The 15,727-nt window shown below is 38.7% G+C and overlaps 1 protein-coding gene across 10 annotated transcripts in view; it reads left to right on the top strand.

The window, feature by feature from the left end:
- LOC113107804 (lipopolysaccharide-responsive and beige-like anchor protein) overlaps nt 1-15,727 on the top strand; it is a 158,216-nt gene that overhangs the window by 139,661 nt on the left and 2,828 nt on the right. For 5 of the 10 annotated variants that reach the window (XM_026270548.1, XM_026270606.1, XM_026270578.1 and 2 more), the window contains 8 exons: nt 977-1,144; nt 4,761-4,850; nt 8,623-8,815; nt 10,077-10,142; nt 11,563-11,718; nt 11,843-12,010; nt 13,711-13,812; nt 14,247-14,443. In XM_026270548.1, the coding sequence (XP_026126333.1) occupies nt 977-1,144; nt 4,761-4,850; nt 8,623-8,815; nt 10,077-10,142; nt 11,563-11,718; nt 11,843-12,010; nt 13,711-13,812; nt 14,247-14,443 (1,140 nt within the window). The remainder of the gene's footprint in view (nt 1-976; nt 1,145-4,760; nt 4,851-8,622; nt 8,816-10,076; nt 10,143-11,562; nt 11,719-11,842; nt 12,011-13,710; nt 13,813-14,246; nt 14,444-15,727) is intronic. The other 5 variants (XM_026270538.1, XM_026270570.1, XM_026270558.1 and 2 more) reach the window with 3 other exon arrangements.

The following is a 15,727-nucleotide window of genomic DNA, read 5'->3' as shown; positions in this document are numbered from 1 at the left end:
TTTAAATTAGATTTTTTGTTGTTGTTGCTTTTTTGTTTTTGTAAGCAACAATGTCTATTTTATATTTGTGTGAATTTCCACAGCATGCATTGTGTGTAAAAAACTGAATATTTAATTCCAAAGAGATATTTTATTAATATGTAACCATGCAAAACTCAGTTTTATCTCTGAAATATTTGCCTTGCATCTGTTACTTATAATACCACTCATAAAATTAGTAATAGTTTGCTGTCAAACCTGTTGCAGATACCACATCTCTCTGATTTAAAGTTCTAATTAAGAGAGCATGGTGTGCAAATGAAGCTGAATTAGCTGTCAGCGAATTCACATTTAAATGAATGATGCTAAGACCTTTCCAATAAGCATTTAAATGATATAAATTGCCGTTTAAGTGCAGCGCCTAATGTTTGTCTCGAAATTAATGTGACACAAGACAGCAATGACAATCAAAGCTCTTCTCAAACTCATTTGGCCTCGTTTAGAGGCCTTTGTGCCCACACAGCTTTGAGCTAATTAACACAATCGCTGTTTTTTATGAGCAGTCATAAACAGAGGCCCTCCGCTGACATCTAATGAAGAGAGAAACAGCTTGCGTTTCATTGAAGAACAATCATAGCTCCGGAAACAACAACTCTCTCAGATGCAGAGATGAGACTAAACAAAGGAGCAAAGATATCTGGTCCTGCTCATGTTATACGATCTGTGTTGCTCCAGTGGTTCGGTCTTAGAAGCATTAGCTTGTAATTTGGGTGTATTGTGTCGTTTGTGACTGTTGAAAGCACATTTTGACAGATCGTGTTGCTCATGCATTCTCTGAGTTGTTGTGCATGTGCAAAAAAACTAAAAAAAAAACAAATCTATTACAAGCAGACATGCCATGTGTCTTATTTTCTAACTACCTTCAACTGAGCTTGCATCTCTGGGCTGGGTGGTTTGTTTTCTGTGTGACATACGTGTTATCTTGTGTGTTTTATAGGCTCTGGAGAGTGAGTTTGTGTCCTGTCAGCTGCATCAGTGGATCGATCTGATATTCGGATACAAGCAGCAGGGACCTGAGGCCGTCAGAGCTCTCAATGTCTTCTATTACCTGACTTATGAAGGAGCGGTCAACCTCAGCTCCATATCTGACCCCATGCTCAGAGAGGTGAGTGTGTTTCGCTCTCTTACACGGACGCTACAGGGCAAACCTTTGGAATAATTACCACGTTTTCAATGTTTCAGAAGCCTCTACTCCTCACCAAAGCTGGATTTATTTGATTTAAAAATACAGAAAAAATGTAAATATTTTTGAGTAATTAAAACATCTGTTTTCTATGTGAATATCTATTAAAGTGTAATTTATTTCTGTGATGCTCCGCTGTATTTCCAGCATCATTCCAGTGTCACATGATCTTCAGAAATCATTATTGTATGATTATTTACTGCTTTATTATAAATAATGATTCTTACTCTTATCAATGTTGAAATCAGTTTGTCTTAGTGTATTAGTAGTTTTTAAGCATTAGTATTATAATGCTTAAACCACAATACACATGATTTTTTGCATTTTTGATTTTAATGCATGCTTGCTAAATAAAAGTAAAAACCGAAAAGTATATCACGTGTTCCACAAAAATATTAAGCAGCACAACTATTTTCAACATTAATAATAATCAGTATATTTTCATGATTTCTGAAGATGTGTGTGTGTGTGTGTGTGTGAGAGACCCATCTAGGTCTTTCCTTCCTTCACTGCATGCTTCCTTTCTTTCATCTATTTCTTCATCCCTCTATCTGATGCAGATTCATTGCCTATCTGCTCTGTTCATCTCTCCAGTTCAGCCCATTATCCCGCACACTTCCTGTTTAATAAGAAGAGGTTAAATGGGATTTCTCACGCCTCACTGCCACTCCACCATTCACAGGCCATTAGACGATCGATAAATTCACATGACCGTGTCTGCAATCAAACTGTAATAAACATGCATGAGAAAAACAAAAACGTTTGACAGGATCTGAGGCGTAAGAGAAAAGAGCGAGCACCATAGTCCTTGAATGTTGAATATGCATACAGTTTTTGTGCAATATTTTAGCTCTTTCATGCTGTTTTTTTATTCTTTTTATTATGCATTTATACTTTGCATGTAATTACATAACTGTATGACTTTCTTTATTCGACGGAACACAAAAGATACATTGCACTGGAACTTTCAAGCTTTAAAATGTTTTCATAGGAAGTCAGTCAGTCAGTAATCAAATAAAAATTGCATGAGTTATCTCATGTACAGACGTCACCAAGGTTTAGGAGAACGGATGAAGTGAAAGAAAAGTCAGTTTTGGAGCATGATTGCACGTCACGGTCAGGTTTGTAGAGTTAAATTAGAAAAATAAACGCAGAGGGTGTAGTTTAGCGTGGCTCTTAGAGCAGCATGTGTGTAAGTTTGAGTGGAAACAGCAGGTTTGGCACCAGCTCTGGATCTTCTCACTGCTGGCTTCTGCTTTTAGTCTTAGTTTTGCATCTTGTTTATCAGGTCTGGTTTGGGCAGGACTGGATCTTGTCCGTCTGAGCAGCTGAGTTTGGGTTTTTTGCATCTGTATGTGTGTGTGTGTTGGGAACAGGGCGTGTGGAACGTCTCATGGCAGATTAGGGTCACTCAGGAGACTGGGCCATGTTTACTCAGACGATGATTACTTCCTGTCTTTGCCCTGACACCACAAAAAAAAAAAACATGACAAGCACAAAGGGTTCCCTTTGCACATGAAATAAGCGCACGCACACATACACAGTCCTGTTCCTCCAGTCAAGCCCACTTTTACTCAAGTCTGATACTAATCTGACCTTTAAAAGACTTAAGTTTAAAGAGAAACCTTTCCCCCAAAACCTCTTTTTTAAGTATTCATTGGGACCTCATTATGCAGAATGAGAAAATTTGGTCACAGCTTGTTGTACAGCTAAATTACCTTGTCAAGGGTTAGAGTAAATCAGGAGACTCATGGAGCATGACTGTGTGTGTGTGTGTGTGTGTGTGTGCGTGCATGTGCATGCATACGGAGTATTTCTATCATTTAAATGTGTAGAATGTAAAGAGAACTCATCAGATACGCACTAGTGCTCTTAAAGAGATTGGCACCTCTTGCATAGAAATAAACGGCTTGTGCCCGTATAACCTTCTCTCCTCATTGGCTGGGCGCTGTGACCTGAGAACTGCCTCGTTCTACTCTGGTAGTAAATGTCAGGAGACGATTTAATGAACATGGGACAGGTGCCTGCACGATGCATCCACATATTAGCTTAAAAACCGTCCCAATGTGACACGCTCAACCTTCACCCTGTTTATAATACATGTTATCCAACACAATTTCACAATATTCCAGAAAGCATCTTACGTGATTCAGTGAATTTAAGTATATTGTGGACGAAGACAAAGAATCACCTATTTTATTTTATTTTATTTGTAATGTTTTTTATTTTTTTTTATGTAATAAATTTTATTTTATACACACATATATATATATGTATAATATATGTTATATTTAATTGCTTTGTTTTTACTTTTTGAAATTTTGAATTACTGTATTTTATTTAATTTAAAACTTTTTCTTTTTCTGATCTCTGATGAACTTTTTCTATTTTATTTTTAATTTATTTTTAATTTATTTAATTTTTAATTTAATTTATTTTTAATTTATTTTTAATTTATTTAATTTATGCACATTCACACACACATATATATATATATATATATATATATATATATATATATATATATATATATATATATATTAATTGCTTTGTTTTTACATTTTGAAATTTTGAATTACTGTATTTTATTTCTTTAATTTAACACTTTTCGTTCATGTTTCGTTTTTTTCCTGATCCCTGATGATCTTTTGTGTAGACTGTTGGACCCCACTGTATTTATCTTCATTGCCTGAACAATTGAGAGCTTTGTGCACAAAAAAAAAAAAGGACTGTACCTTTATCCCTCACATGCTTGTGTTTGTTTCCCAAATTCACATGCCATCTACTCTTTCTGAAGTCTATGAACCTACATTATTGAAGTAAATGTCCTACATAAATAACGATCTGACTGAGAAACACTGAAAGATCTCATACTGAATAGCTGACGTAATGTGGTTTTGTCAAACACCCAAAGACTTGGTCCAGAAATGAAGACTTGATGCCACACAGAGTGTCAAATTCCATTGCTTTTGAGCAGAAATCAACCGATCATATAATTGAAACGAGGTGTCTTCCCTTGCGTGGCCTCTTCTGAACCCCGCTTCTTCAGAATGGTATTTCCAGACACAGTAGTCCTGTCATCTGTGTTTCATCAATGCCTCTAATGAGATCACTAGTGGATTTACACTATATAAAGAAGAGTTTGTGTGGTGCAGTCTATTGTTACCAGCAGAGTGGGCCGAACGAGATCAAAAGCAGGGAGAGCAGGATGAAGAAAGAGAGATGAAGAGCAGAAGAAGAGTTAGAAACAGACGGAAAGGATTGATGGAAAGAAGTGCAGTCTGAGCAAAGTGGGAAAAAGAGAGAGGGTGGAAGTGCACATAAATTCAGTTGCTTGATAGCCTTTTCCCAATTATTCCCACCGCTTTTCTTTCATAATTCTTTACACACACCACACACACACTCTCTCTCTTTGAGTCTGTATGAGCTGATACTGTCCAGGGCTAGTTATCCTCTGTCTGAAGGTGATGTTTATAGTCCTGTATCTCTTCATTAGTTCCACTAAACCATCATAACCCCGACTCTCTGTCCTCCTCAGGCTGTGGAGGCTCAAATCAGAAGTTTTGGACAGACCCCCTGCCAACTGCTGATCGAGCCACACCCACCACGCAGCTCCGCCATGCAGGTGGTGAGTGACACACACACACACACACACACACACACGTTGGTAGATGTGGTTTATGGAGACTCTCCATAGGTGTAATGGTTTTTATTCTGTACAAAACTGTATATTCTATGGCCCTTCACCAACCCTACACCTAACCCTAACCCTCACAGGAAACTTTGTGCAATTTTGGATTTTCAAAATAACTCATTCTGTATGATTTATAAGCGTTTTGAATTATGGGACACTAAAAATTCCTCATAAACCACCTCCTCATTGTTATTACCTGTGTCATACCCATGTCATTATACAAATTTGTGTCCTCATTAACCACATAAACAAGCTCACACACACACACTCTCTCTCTCTCTCTCTCTCACTCACTCACTCACTCATATACACACACACAAGCGCACACATACACAAACACACAAGCACACACACACACACACACACACATTCTCTCACACTTACACACTCGCTCACACACACTCTCGCACACACATACACACACACTAGGGCTGTCAAAATTGCTCAAAAATGATATTCCCTCTAAAAAACACACAAATATTCGAACTATTCAAACATCTGGTTGCGCATGTTGTCAATGACGCGCATTACGTCAATAACAGGCCAAAATAATACAAAGAGACATAACTACTTGTATAGGTAGTCTACTTAAGTTTAAACATATATGACAACGTATTACTACACAAAAACAAGGGAAATCAACTAATGTCCAAGACTGCAGACCTCACACTCTCTCACCCTCACGTTCTCTGCGCATAACGGTTTAAATGAACAAACTAATTTTTGTGCAAGCAATTTAAGGTCGCGACTGTTGTCCCAAATATAGCAGGCTTCATTCAGTGATTGAAACAAATATTATTAATATTAGTTGAAGTTTTACAGCATATAGAACTGACATTGATGCTCCGAGCGAGCTGTGCTGTGGTTAACATGGAAACTTTTCCTTGACATGAAACGATAAATAATCAAACCTCGGATCCATTGCTTGACAGAACTCCCCGAAGCCTGCCCCATCCGCGATAGGCTACTGATCGGTCTCATGTCTTTACAAATGATCGAAATTATTTTATTCGTTATGGCCTCTTGTCGTGTTGCAGACAAAGAGCTTGCGGCGGGCGATGCAAAGTAACGTTAAGTGTCGAGACGTGACTGTTTAGCTGGAGTTCCACACATTATCCCATGCTCTTTTGGGTGCACATTTCTGAGATATGACCCTCATGTTGCTAGTGGTCAAATGGTATGCTAACTGTATCTTAAATAGCTTGCATACAACTTATCTCACGGGTCAACAATTTTACCTCACTTTCTCTGCAGCGGTCGAGCTGGGCTCGCGCCCACTCGCAAAGCAGACAACCACGCCTCTACTACAGCGGGCGTTTTTTTTTTCCAAATTTTTTCTTTGTCTAATATTAATTTTCACCTTCGAAATTCGGTTTTTTTTTTACTATTCGAATACATATTCGAATTTAGAATATTCGTTGACAGCCCTAACACACACACACTCACTCAAACATACACACTCACTCACTTACATTCACACACTAAGAGCCTATTAGTTAATTTTCACATGATACTTGTTTCGGTTTCTACTTTTGAATGGTGAATATAGACTATCAGGAAACATTTTGGAATAGGGAACACACTTAATTTTTCCTGTCCATCTATTATAAAATAATGTTGTTGTTTGGGCAGGGTAGGTAGAAATGTAGACAATTCAGCTCTCAACTGTTTGGGATGAAAACGGGTTTGAAACTGTATCTGTCTGCTTAAATCACCTCATTCACTCTTTTGCACTTTTCCTGTCCTCTATCAGTGAGAAAGGGTCCCAGAAGGGGGAAAAGTCTTGTGGTTAGGCGTAGAGCTCTGAGGTGATAGGGTCTTTAGTCTAGAAACTAACAGACTGTGGGTGATGGCCTAGAACGCCCCATTAGCTGTGTGTTTCTGTGGTGTTGACAGCCCCTGTGTGGGAGAAACACACACACACACACACTCTTCTGATGGTCCAGATGCAGATATAGCTATAGGCTCAGAACTGCATTTCGTAACAGTGACACTAAACACTTTGACTACACAACATCATCATCATTATCACAGTCCTTTCCCAAACACTGGGAGGTGCTAGAAAACACCAGATCTGATATAGAGGGAAGACTTTGTCCAGTTGTTGCTTTATCATCTATTATGTTGAATACATAATTGTATTATGCATTTTTTATTATTATTATTAATGAAGGATATTCGTGCCTGTTAATGTGTTTAGATTTAGAAATGATAGTTTTTCTTTTGAATTGAAAAAATCACATTAGACCTTTTTTGTTGAATTCTCATAATAATTCATTGGGTTGTCATTATTTCAATAATCCACTGAATTAGATGCACATGTTTGACCTTTTCAGTCAGTACAGCTGGATGAACCAAAACTGTGTCCTCCTTTATTTTTAGGCTTCAAAGCTTCAAAATGTTATTATTTTAAAGGTGTGGAGGGTTTTCTTTTCTATACCCGCTGCATGTAAATCTTAGCATAATAAAGTTACTCTTTCTCCAGTAGTTTAGACATTGATTCTTCATGTGAAGTGCTTAATCTGTGCTGTATAGAAGCAACGGCCAATCAGGATCCTCTACAAACACGAGGAAGTCCGCTTGATGGTTGATGACTTTGCTGCCAAGTAATCAGACAGATATAAGCTTGAAGAGTAGAAGGCAGTAGAAAGCAGATTATATTGTTACTAATGGAAATAGGAATTTACTGAATTTACTGTGGCAGCCTGAAGGAAAGTTCAGATTAATTTGAAATCTGTTATGATATTTTGCATCTTTAGATCTTTACAACCTGTTTTCCTTATGTTTATCTTGTAGTCATTAGCCAAGAAGTCTAACTTAGCATGTAACTTAGCCTAGCAGAAGCATTTCTGGAATTCTCTGAGGTCCAAAAATGTTTTTTTTTGTGAAATGAAAGCGTGTAGCCGCTTTGATCTCTCTCTCTCTCTCTCTCTCTCTCTCATATCCTCTTTTCTCCAGCTTTAACTTACTTCAGCAATGCATTTGAACTTCTCATGAACTTCATCATTATTCTGCAAAAAATACTGCTATCTGTAATCATAAAACTAATAGGATCTAATAGTTTGTAGGGCAAAGCGAATGCAATCATATATTGATATTATTATTATTATTATATCATTAATATCATTAATACTATTTATATTTAGAGGTTATATATATATATATATATATATATATATATATATATATATATATATATATATATTATATATATATATATATATTTATATTTATATTTATTAAATGAATTTATTTGATCATAAGGAATCATAAGGAAGTTCTTGATTCTGAATCTACTTAATTCCAGCTTAGTAACAATTCTGTGAACAGCATTTGGAAATCCTTCAGAAGCCTGCTGAGAAGTCATGAGATAATTTCAGATTTCTACAGAACAGCGATAATACATTTGAAATCACTTGTACAACTTTTTTAGCTGATGCTCTGATGCTGATATAGAACTGTGTTCCATCCGCTAAAAATTGCAGATATTCCAAAACGTCCAGATTTATTGTTACATTATTTTTTTTAACTTCAGACTGTTTTTGAATAAGAAAGATTCTAAGTTCATCTGACCTCAGTTTCAGCTTTTGTGCTTGCTTACTCTGTGCAGTCTTCCTCTGCCTAATTTCCTCTCTTCCTGCTTCCACTTTTCTCTTCCACTTCCTCTCTTTTCCTCTCCGCTTCCCGCTGGTCATGGACTCAACAGTATCTCCTTCTGCAGACTCCACTGATGTTCACAGAGCAGATGCAGCAGGACGTCATCATGGTGCTCAAGTTCCCGTCCAACTCTCCTGTCACCCATGTGTCCGCCAACACACAGCCAGGCCTGACCAACCCAGCGGTCATCACGGTCACTGCCAACCGCCTCTTCGCCGTCAACAAGTGGCACGGCCTCAGTGGTGAGCAACAGCGCTCAGACAGAGATGTGATGGATGAGGAGTAATGGTGTGAAGAGATCTCGTGCAACAAAATCTCGCGATATTATATTGTCTCCTGATATCATCGCAACTGCAAATGTGATATTGATTTAATAAAATAGTTCAAGAAACTAAGTTGATATTGGGTTAAATTTTAGACACTGCAGAACTGTCTCGAGGAACGCACAGTGCTGATTCGTTACTGAGTGATTCTGCGGTTTGAACGAATCAAGTGGTCAATGATTCAGTGAATCAGTCATTTGATTCATTTCTGAATCGGTCAGTCGTTTGAACTAATGAATCACTCGTTAATTGAATTTAGGATTTCAATATTTATTTTGAATACCCATTTACTATCATTATTTATTCAACTTTGAATCAGAATATTTCTTTCTAAAGCTGCTTCTTGTAGTCTCTATTCAGTGCTTTACGGATACTAAAGTTAAAACATTTTTTTTTTTTAAACTTCAAAATTTGTTGGCTTTCAGACAAATACAATTTCTTAAAATATCAGTGTTAAAATTCTTAAAAAGTGTTAAAATATCTCATCTCGTGATCAAATGTGACAATTCCTCTGCCTTGCATTCAGCTTCCTGTCTACCTCAATTAACCATCCTCTTATTATTATTATTGATCTTTTTATTATTATTTTATATAATTTTTATCTCTCTTTTTATGTGATGGTTTTATTCTCAAAAATAAATTTTTTAACAATTTAAATGAAGTTGCTGTCGTCACAATGAACATGAATGAGTTCATGAATGTCAGGTTCACACCAGACAATTTAAGCCATGATTTTGCTTTCTTAAACACATTATGGCAAGCAGTGAACTGTAAATGTAGAGTCGTGCAAGAAGTTAAAAACCACTCATCTTAACACACTAAATATATTCAAAGAGTCCAATAAAGGCATTTACATTTCAAGCAAATTTATGGTAATTCTGTCATTCCATTTAAACCCAATAGAATACTTCATCATTTGTAAAAATGTATGATTTTTGACTTTTATAACATAATACTTATAAGTTATTTAAGCAAAATCAGATTTTTCTCTGCATGCATGTTTACCTACCTGTCGATATCAAAACTGGATCAAAATTGTACATAAATGCTGGCACGTTTTTATCATTTATTGCTTTATTCTTCTGTTCTTTGTTCAGGTGTTATTATCATCTGTCTGCTGTAGTAAATGACCAAGCTCTATGAATAACTATTTCTCATCTGTCCTCTCTCTCTCTCTCAGGTCATCAGAGCGCTTCTGTGCAAGACCAGCAGTACCAGTTACCGGTTGAGATTGACCCTGTGATAGGTCTGTGGCTTGTCAATCATCAGTAGAGTGATTTGTGATTGGTTGTTGTGAGTTGCGAGGGCCCGGCCCTTGGGAGGAGATGAGTGCTGTTTTTCAGCTTCAGATCAGCATTTGCATGCAAATTGGAAAGCAATGAGCTGTGGCTTTGCCTGTACATCACCAGCCCTCTCTCTCTCTCTCTCTCTCTCGTTCTTTCTGTGTCTCTCTGCCCTGTCAGACTGAATGAATATGAATGGTGTAACAATGTCTGACAGGACAGTATGTCCTCCTCTCATCCCTCCGACCTGTTGATGAGGGAAGATGTGTGATAACATACGGCTAAAGCCTTTCTCTCCTCCTACGCCTCTTATATCTCAGCTCTCCTGCTGTTCTTCTTATTATAGAGTTTCATATGTCTCGCCTAATTTATGTTTGTCACTTCATGGACGCCATCTGTGTGTGTCCTCGACCCACTTACCTATACACTCTCTCTCTCTCTCACTCTCTCTCACTCTCTCTCACACACACTCTCTCATTCTCTCTCTCACTCTCACTCACTCGCTCACTATCTCTTGCTCGCTCACACACACTCTCTTTCACTCTCTCACACTCTCTCTCTCACACACACTCTCTCTCTCTCACTCTCTCACTCGCTCACACACTCTCTCTCACTCTCACACTCTCACTCTCTTTCTCTCTCACACACACACTCTCTCACTCACTCTCTCTCTCTCTCTCAATCTCTCACTCTCACACACTATCTTACTCTCTCACTCTCTCTCTAACTCTCACACACTCACTCTCTCACACATTCTCTCACACTCTCTCACACTCTCGCTCGCTCACACACACTCTCTCACTCTCACACTATCACTCTTTCTCTCTCACACACACACACACACTCTCACTCTCTCTCTCTCTCTCTCAATCTCTCACTCTCACACACTATCTCGCTCTCTCTCACTCTCTCTCTCTAACTCTCACACACTCTCACTCTCTCTCACACATTCTCTCACTCTCACTCACTCTCTCACACTCTCTCTCACTCTCACACACTCTCTCTCTCTCTCTCTCTCTCTCTCTCTCTCTCGCATGTTATTCTATAAAGTCAAATTGTGAGGGAAAAATAAATAAATTGTGACTTCATATCATGCGATTCTGACTTTATAACTCACACTCATGCAATTATGAGCTTATAACACACAATTCTGAGAAAGAAGTCAGACCTGCAAGACCTGTAATCTTGTTACTGCAGAGAGAAAAAAATAGAATTGTGAGATACAAAAACAACAACAACAAATCTCACTCCCGCTCTGTGATTGTCCTTCCTTCTCGATCTTTTTCTAAGCTGTTTATGTTTCTCTCCACTTTACCCAATCCTTTTCTAAGCTGGAAACTGTGTTTGTACTTTTCTAACACGTGACTCTCGCTCTGTTTTCAGCCAATAATGTGGGTCTTCACAGAAGACAGATCTCAGATCTGTTAGATCAGAGCATCCAGGTAAATGCTCAGTGTTTTACCATCACAGCTGACAACCGCTTCATCCTGCTGTGTGGCTTCTGGGACAAGAGCTTCCGCGTCTATTCCACTGATACAGGTGACCACCTTGAATAATAAAGGCAAACATCATTATAAATACACCCTGTGCGTGCCTGCATCCCATGCACCCTCTCTGCAGTACGTGGCCTCAGCTCCTGTGTTCTGTGTTTGTGTGCTAACAGGGAAACTCACACAGATTGTGTTCGGTCATCTTGATGTGGTGACCTGTCTGGCGCGCTCGGAGTCATACATCGGCGGAGACTGTTACGTTCTGTCCGGCTCCAGAGACGCCACATTACTGCTCTGGTACTGGAACGGCAAGCACAGCAGCATCGGGGAGAACCCTGGGAGTAAGTTATAAATGATAAGCCACATGCAAACCCAAAATACTGATCATGTGTGTCACTTTTATTACCTGGGAAAGAGCAAACTCCTTTTGTGTTCCTCACATCATTTTATTTTAATGAAGGCTTCAAAATATATTAGTTTCATCAGTATTAGTGCTCAGAAGAGCCTCTAGAGCTCCTCATGTTCCTCACACAGAGAGGTCAGAGTTCAAACACACATAGCTTTCATGCATCAGTGTTAAAAGCACACTGTTCACACACACACACACACACAGTGGGTGTCTGTCGAGGCCAGTCTGATGATTTACAGCTCACTCTCAGAAGCTACAACTAGTTTCATCTGACCACAGCAGGTCTCTGCTCAGAAGATTGAGTTTCAGGATAGTGTCACACCAGAGTGTGTATGTGTGTGTGTGTGTGTGTGTGTGTGTGTGTGTGTGTGTGTGTGTGTGTGTGTAGAGGTCAGAGGGAGACAGTAAATGTGACTCGGAGGTCTCCGGCTCAGGAGAGTTCAGTCACATCTGTATGAGAGAGCGAGAGAACACTCAATAAAAGTGAAAAATGCCACATGCACACACTAACCATATGGATACAGTGCTGATCAAAGCGCTCTACACACACACACACACTCAAAAAACACACACACATCCTCTTAACTTATTTGGATGCTCTGTGCTGTAAAGAGACACTAAAGAGTCTGACTTTCATCTAAAGTCAAATCAAGCTGAATCTCTGGATTGGTGTCACATGTACAGGTCATATTATCCAGTAAAATGAACGTCAAAAAACTTCTATATAATAGCATCCGTCTGGTTAATAAATAGTGATAATGCCAGACATATTAGATGAATTTGTTATTATATGTTATGTTAGGTATTTGCATTTTTTTTCTTTAATTCGGACACTGTTATTACACATCAAATATACAGTGGTTAACATCCATATCTAGTCTTTCCCAGACTCTGTACAGGACAGGACAGTAATTCTGTTGAGCACACTGCCATCTAGTGGCCAAATAATGCACAGCACTTTCATAAACCAATTCAATCTTATAGATATTATTGCACTTTTTTTGTTTTGTTTATGCATTAATTATCTTTCTCTTCCTCTGATGGGTTAATGATAATGATACTTTCTAGTGTGCATTTGAAGTACAGATAAATAGTGCACAGTATATAGTTATTAGATTGTAATCAGATGTTGTTCTAATGCGAACCAAATGGTGGCTGATGATGGGGAGGTTAAACGATACACCAATATATCATGTTTTATTGATCTTTTCAGGGCACAATCCGACATCAGGCTTTAACCCCTGGAGTTGTAGAGTATAACTCAAAGAAGAGACATTTAGGAAGTTTGTCGTGTGTGTGTGTGTGTGTGTGATAGAGAAAGAGAGAGAGAGAGAGAGAGAGAGAGAGACCAGCTGAATTAAAGCAATTAAATATGTGTGAGAACTCATAAGTATATTAACTGTGTGTGTGTGTGTGTGATATGGATAGAAACACACGAATGCTAGCAGGGCTCACCATTGCAGTGATTACACACTCTAATTACATTATCAAAGATAAAAATAAAAAAACAAGTTTTAACATGTAAATTGACATCAGTGTTAAAGAAGGAAGTGCATCTATGACATCATTGATGGTGTAGTGATTGTGATTGTTGATGATTGTATCATTAACTCTCTGTGTGTGACTCTCCAGCAGAATTCGTGACTCCTCGGACGATCCTGACGGGTCACGATTGTGAGGTCACGTGTGCGAGTGTGTGTGCAGAGCTGGGACTGGTCATCAGTGGCTGCAGAGGTAAACACACACTCTTCCTATTTATATAGATTTTTATTCATTTACTTTTTAATTGCTAAGAATCCTTTATATTTTCATTTTTAAATTAACTTTTTAATTCCTAAGAATCTTTTATTTTTTCATTTTTAAATTAACTTTTTTTTAGTTTATATTTTAGATGATTAAATACAACCCTTTTTTAAATTATTATTAGTGCAAGTAACCCATCTCTACAGTTGTACCTTTTTTTTCTTTCCAACTTTAGTGGCTAGTTAAGAAAATAGACACTTAACTATTAGGACTAAACCATTGTCAATGAGGCTAGCAATCATAATTCTTGAGATATCATACCCTAAACATGGCTTCCTGGATTAGATGTTTTTTTGTCCTGAAGGAATATGAACATGCAGTAATTGTGATGTGACCCTGGTGTGTGTGTGTGTGTTTGATAACAGAGGGTCCGTGTCTCATCCACTCCATGAGCGGTGACCTGTTGAGGACTCTGGAGGGTCCAGACGGCTGTGTGCGTCCCCGTCTGGTTCTGTCCTCCACCGAGGGGCACTGCGTCATTTATTACGACAAGGGCCACTTCTGTGTGTTCAGCATCAATGGAAAACTGTTGGGACATATGGAGGTGGAAGACCACATAAAGGTGATCATGAGCACACACTCCCCTCCATACAGTCAGGAATATACATACTCTATACATACTCTATACATACTCTACCATTCAGAGTTTAGGCTTCCAAAAATACAAATTAAAAATGGTTTCCACTAAAATATGAAGTTGATAATCAGAAATGTTTCTTGCGCAGCAGATCAGCATATTACATTGATATCTTAGGGCTAGAAATTCAGCTTTACATCACAGGAATAAATTAGGTTTTACAATATATTAAAATAGAAATCTTTTATTGTCAGTTGTAATAATATTTCACAATATCACACTTATTTACTGTATTTCTGATTAAGTCAACGCAGCCTTGGTGCGCCAAACTTCAATTTTCTTTTCCCAAAATTAAAAACATCGCTTGTGTGTGTGCATGTGGTTTTGTGTTTGAGTGTGTGTGTGTGTGTGTCTGTGTGTGTGTGTGTACCTGTGTGAGTGTGTGTGTGTGTGTGTGTGTACCTGTGTGAGTGAGTGAGTGAGTTAGTGTGTGTGACTGTGTTTGTGTGTGTGTGTGTGTGTATGTGTGTGTGTGTGTGTGTGTGTGTGTGCGTGCGTGTGGTTTTGTGTTTGAGTCTGTGTGTGTGTGTGTGTATGTGTGTGTGTGTGTACACCTGTGTGAGTGAGTGAGTGAGTGAGTGAGTGAGTGAGTGAGTGAGTGAGTGAGTTAGTGTGTGTGTCTGTGTTTGTGTGTGCGTGTGGTTTTGTGTTTGAGTGTGTGTGTGTGTGTACCTGTGTGAGTGAGTGAGTGAGTTAGTGTGTGTGTCTGTGTTTGTGTGTGTGTGTGTGTGTGTGCGTGCGGTTTTGTGTTTGAGTCTGTGTGTGTGTGTCTCTGTGTGTGTGTGTGTGTGTGTGTGTACCTGTGTGAGTGAGTGAGTGAGTGAGTTAGTGTGTGTGTCTGTGTTTGTGTGTATGTGTGTGTGTGTGTGTGCGTGCGTGTGGTTTTGTGTTTGAGTCTGTGTGTGTGTCTGTGCGTGTGTGTGTGTGTGTGTGTGCGTGCGGTTTTGTGTTTGAGTCTGTGTGTGTGTGTCTCTGTGTTTGTGTGTGTGTGTGTGTGTGTGTGTGTGTGTGTGTGTGTGTGTGTGTGTGTGTGTGCGGTTTTGTGTTTGAGTCTGTGTGTGTGTGTCTCTGTGTGTGAGTGTGTGAGTGAGTGTGTGAGTGAGTGAGTTAGTGTGTGTGTCTGTGCGCATGTGCGTGCGTGCGCGTGTGTGTGTGCGTGTGTTGGGCCAGTGTGTTTCTGTGGTTAAAGTGTCTGTGTGTGTGTCTGTG

Source organism: Carassius auratus, chromosome 1 (assembly GCF_003368295.1).
Source record: "Carassius auratus strain Wakin chromosome 1, ASM336829v1, whole genome shotgun sequence".
Lineage (NCBI taxonomy): Eukaryota > Metazoa > Chordata > Actinopteri > Cypriniformes > Cyprinidae > Carassius > Carassius auratus.
This window is presented reverse-complemented; position numbering and strand designations above follow the sequence as displayed.